At 37.4% G+C, this 3,159-nt stretch overlaps 1 protein-coding gene across 1 annotated transcript; it reads right to left on the reverse strand.

Moving 5' to 3' along the window:
* Positions 1-353: 353 nt before the first annotated feature.
* Positions 354-2,330, reverse strand: LOC102604160 (40S ribosomal protein S19-3-like). The gene is made up of 4 exons (XM_006364861.2): positions 2,140-2,330; positions 1,607-1,697; positions 1,333-1,516; positions 354-651 (listed from the first exon to the last, which is right to left on the reverse strand). The coding sequence occupies exons 1-4, from the start codon at positions 2,221-2,223 to the stop codon at positions 579-581; spliced, it is 432 nt and encodes a 143-aa protein (XP_006364923.1). The 5' UTR covers positions 2,224-2,330; the 3' UTR covers positions 354-578.
* Positions 2,331-3,159: the final 829 nt, after the last annotated feature.

Raw genomic sequence — 3,159 nt, forward strand, 5'->3', positions numbered from 1 at the left:
CAATTATATACCTTGTTCCACACCAAACAAGATATTTATAATCTACTAATGATGAAATTCCTAACAGACAACACCAGCAAGCAGCTCAACTGTGACCAAAAACAAAGTTTGGACACTCAATTCTACACGTCCCTTCTTATTGGTCTTATAAACTCAGTCGATAAAAGGAAAATATATCCCGAAAGGGAAAGGGAGCAGAGGGTAGGATATGATCACGTGAGGGACACGAATGCATTAAGAAAGCAATCACCCCCGCCCCCCCTTTGATACTTAGGTTCGGCTGGCAATCCCCGCAGGGCTTTCTGAGTTTTATCAATTAGGTAAACAAGCACTGATTCTCAGGGATCTATATATAACTATATGGAGTAATGATGCATTGAATGCAAGATATGCCACAATACACACTCAGGGTACTGAAAGGGCAAAACTTGACAAACTGAGAAAGACACAAAGTTCCGAAAAGACAAAAACATCCACAAAATTTGATTTAACAATACCCTAAATCTATTTAGGTCCAAACTGAAACAATAAGTTTGAGCTAACTCATGTATTCATAAGATTGAATGAACTCATCTCTCTTAACAAGCAACAGCAATTCTTCCAGCAACCTGGTCAAGATCCCGCTGGCCACTGGATGTGATCCTCCTTCCACTAGATAAAAAGAGAGAACGAAATTAGACAGACAAATAACAAGATATTCATCGATTTTCATTCTTAATGCAGCTTATAAAGTTGAGTTGTGAGCATTCGCTAGCAATAAGGATGTCTCTCCATACAGAACAAGGTGAAATACTTCATCTCGATTCATTTAACCCATGTTATTATTTTTAATTGAAAAATCAGCAACCTCTTATCGTTTCCCTGTATAATCAATCAATCACAAATATCACATTCTTACTACAAAGGGAGCAGTCACTCTTTACAATTGTTTTTGACCTCTTTCATGAATAAAGAGAGTTTTAATTGCCGCATTAAATGATTTAAGCACAAATATTATTACCACCTGAATGACACTCTTTTTCTAAGCAAGGCTAGCCAGACTTCTCGTGATTTTCTTTTCTGAAGAATGCAAAAATTTGCTGGCTCCATAAAATGATTAACGCATATATTCATATCACATATTCAATATATGGACAACAAGCTCAGAAAAAGCAGGAGAAAATCCCATCAGTACTATCCCCAACTATATTTATCCTTACCACCTAAAATGACTTGCCAAAGTTAAGATAACAAACAGGCTTCTGACTGATCAATGAATTTCATTCATACAACCACTACAGATAAGGAGACGCATCAAATTCAGCAGCATTTACATGGCAAAAGGTTACTTACCCCTTAGGCTCAAAGTCAATGATGTTCATGTTCTGCAATTGTTGAAGAATGTGGCGGGCAACTGAACCACTGCTTTTGCAAAAATGACGTGGACGGCTTCCATTCCTCTGGTTACCACCATAGATTCTTCGGAACCCACCGACGCCAATACCTCCTCTCAAATAGATCTTCCTCGCCATAGAAGCTGCCATACATCAAAATAATAGTGCAAGTTAGAAACAATAATAATCACCATGGATAAGTTCCTTCCTCTGATCATGGAGATGAGACATACCAGCTCTGATGTAGTACCAATCAGCATCATATGGGGCAAGCTCCTTTAGCTTACCAGTCTTGACTATATCAGTCCATTCAGGAAGCTCCATCTGCAAAAATCAAAGGTAATAAGCAAGAATAACAAGCCCAAAATAAACACAATTATAACTCAAACTTGCATGAAATTGCAGGAATTAACAAGAAAACAAAGTACCCTACGCTAGAAAGTAAGGTAGATCTGAACAAATAACTTCCGGTAGGAAAATTCAAAAAGAAAAAAAGGGAAAAATGCAACGAGGTCCACTCAATCCAACAAGAAGAAGAACAAATATCATTTCTACATTATAGCGCAGTATTCATGAAGTGTGTATACAAAATTGAAATCCTCACACAAATTTGAATATCTTTGAATCCAGCAAATAGCTACAAAAAACGTTAACATAATTCTGCGTTGTTTCTATTACTAAGCTATAGTAGTTGAGAAAATCGAAGCAAATATGAATAAAAAGTTTGTGTTTGTAAAGAAATTCAAGAAAGAAAGAATGTGTAGACCTTTCCGGAGCGCTTGAGATGAGCGGCATAAGCCTTGACAAAGTCGTGGGGGGAAACATCTTTCACACTTCTTGCTGCCTCCATCTTCGCCGCTGCGCTGCAGATCTTTCTCCACTCTCCAGCAAGGGTTCGTAAGAGAATTACTCAGAATGGATGCTAGGGTTTATAGTGTTGCAGCTCTCTCTAAGGGCGGGCGGGCCTACCTTCATAATAAGCCCAAACGATTTGGGCTTCATTTCAACAAAAGTCCAGTCTCTCAACACGACCTTTACATGGATGGCTAAATAAAGGAAAACACAGTGTAATTATTAAGGTCAAACCCATCGCTGGCCCCTTAAACTTGGCACAATCTTTCACTTAGAGACCTCAATTGAAGGATGTTCACTTTAGACACCTCATATAGGGTTTCGTAATATCATTTTGACACTTTTTTTTCAATAAGCAAAAATATATAATGTATGTGCGTTACACTCGCGAGTGACTTGTAAAGTGTCCAATAAAATAAGGACATTTGTCATTTTCCCCCAAAATAATTCTTAAACAATGAATTTTGGTCTAACCAAAAAGATAACAAGTGAATTGATGACACATGGCATTTTTCCCAAATAATTACAAAAGGAAAATTTAATCACTTCTAAAAAGTAGTGTTTTGCAGAATACCAAACCACCCCTGACCCCTATCCCCCACCCCCTGCCCGCCAACACCAATCGTCTTCTCCACGAAAATCAAATCCACCCCTACCCCATTCATCTTCTCCGCCATATCCGAGCTTTCTCTATTCTTTAAAGATTCAAAATATATTAAATCCTCTTCCCTATAAAATAAGTATTCGATGGAATTTGAATGATTTGAGTGAAAAATAATTCCTATTCTATATCTGTAGTGGAGTAAAAACAAAAAATTGAGGAAATTAGGACCAAACAAAATGAAGAAATATATCTTCAATATCATCATTGGAAACTTAAGTGCAGGTGCCGTTTCCCATGGAGAGTTAGAGACTAATTAGAGCATAAAATACA

The sequence above is a fragment of the Solanum tuberosum genome, unplaced genomic scaffold (genome assembly GCF_000226075.1).
Source record: "Solanum tuberosum cultivar DM 1-3 516 R44 unplaced genomic scaffold, SolTub_3.0 scf00521, whole genome shotgun sequence".
Taxonomy (NCBI): domain Eukaryota; kingdom Viridiplantae; phylum Streptophyta; class Magnoliopsida; order Solanales; family Solanaceae; genus Solanum; species Solanum tuberosum.

Coding starts and splice junctions, on each gene's coding strand:
- LOC102604160 (XM_006364861.2), bottom strand. CDS start 2,223: ATGGAGGCAGCAAGAAGTGTGAAAGATGTTTCCCCCCACGACTTTGTC. Junction 1,698..2,139: donor ATCTCAAGCGCTCCGGAAAG/GTCTACACATTC, acceptor TGATTTTTGCAG/ATGGAGCTTCCTGAATGGAC. Junction 652..1,332: donor ATTGACTTTGAGCCTAAGGG/GTAAGTAACCTT, acceptor CTTTTTATCTAG/TGGAAGGAGGATCACATCCA.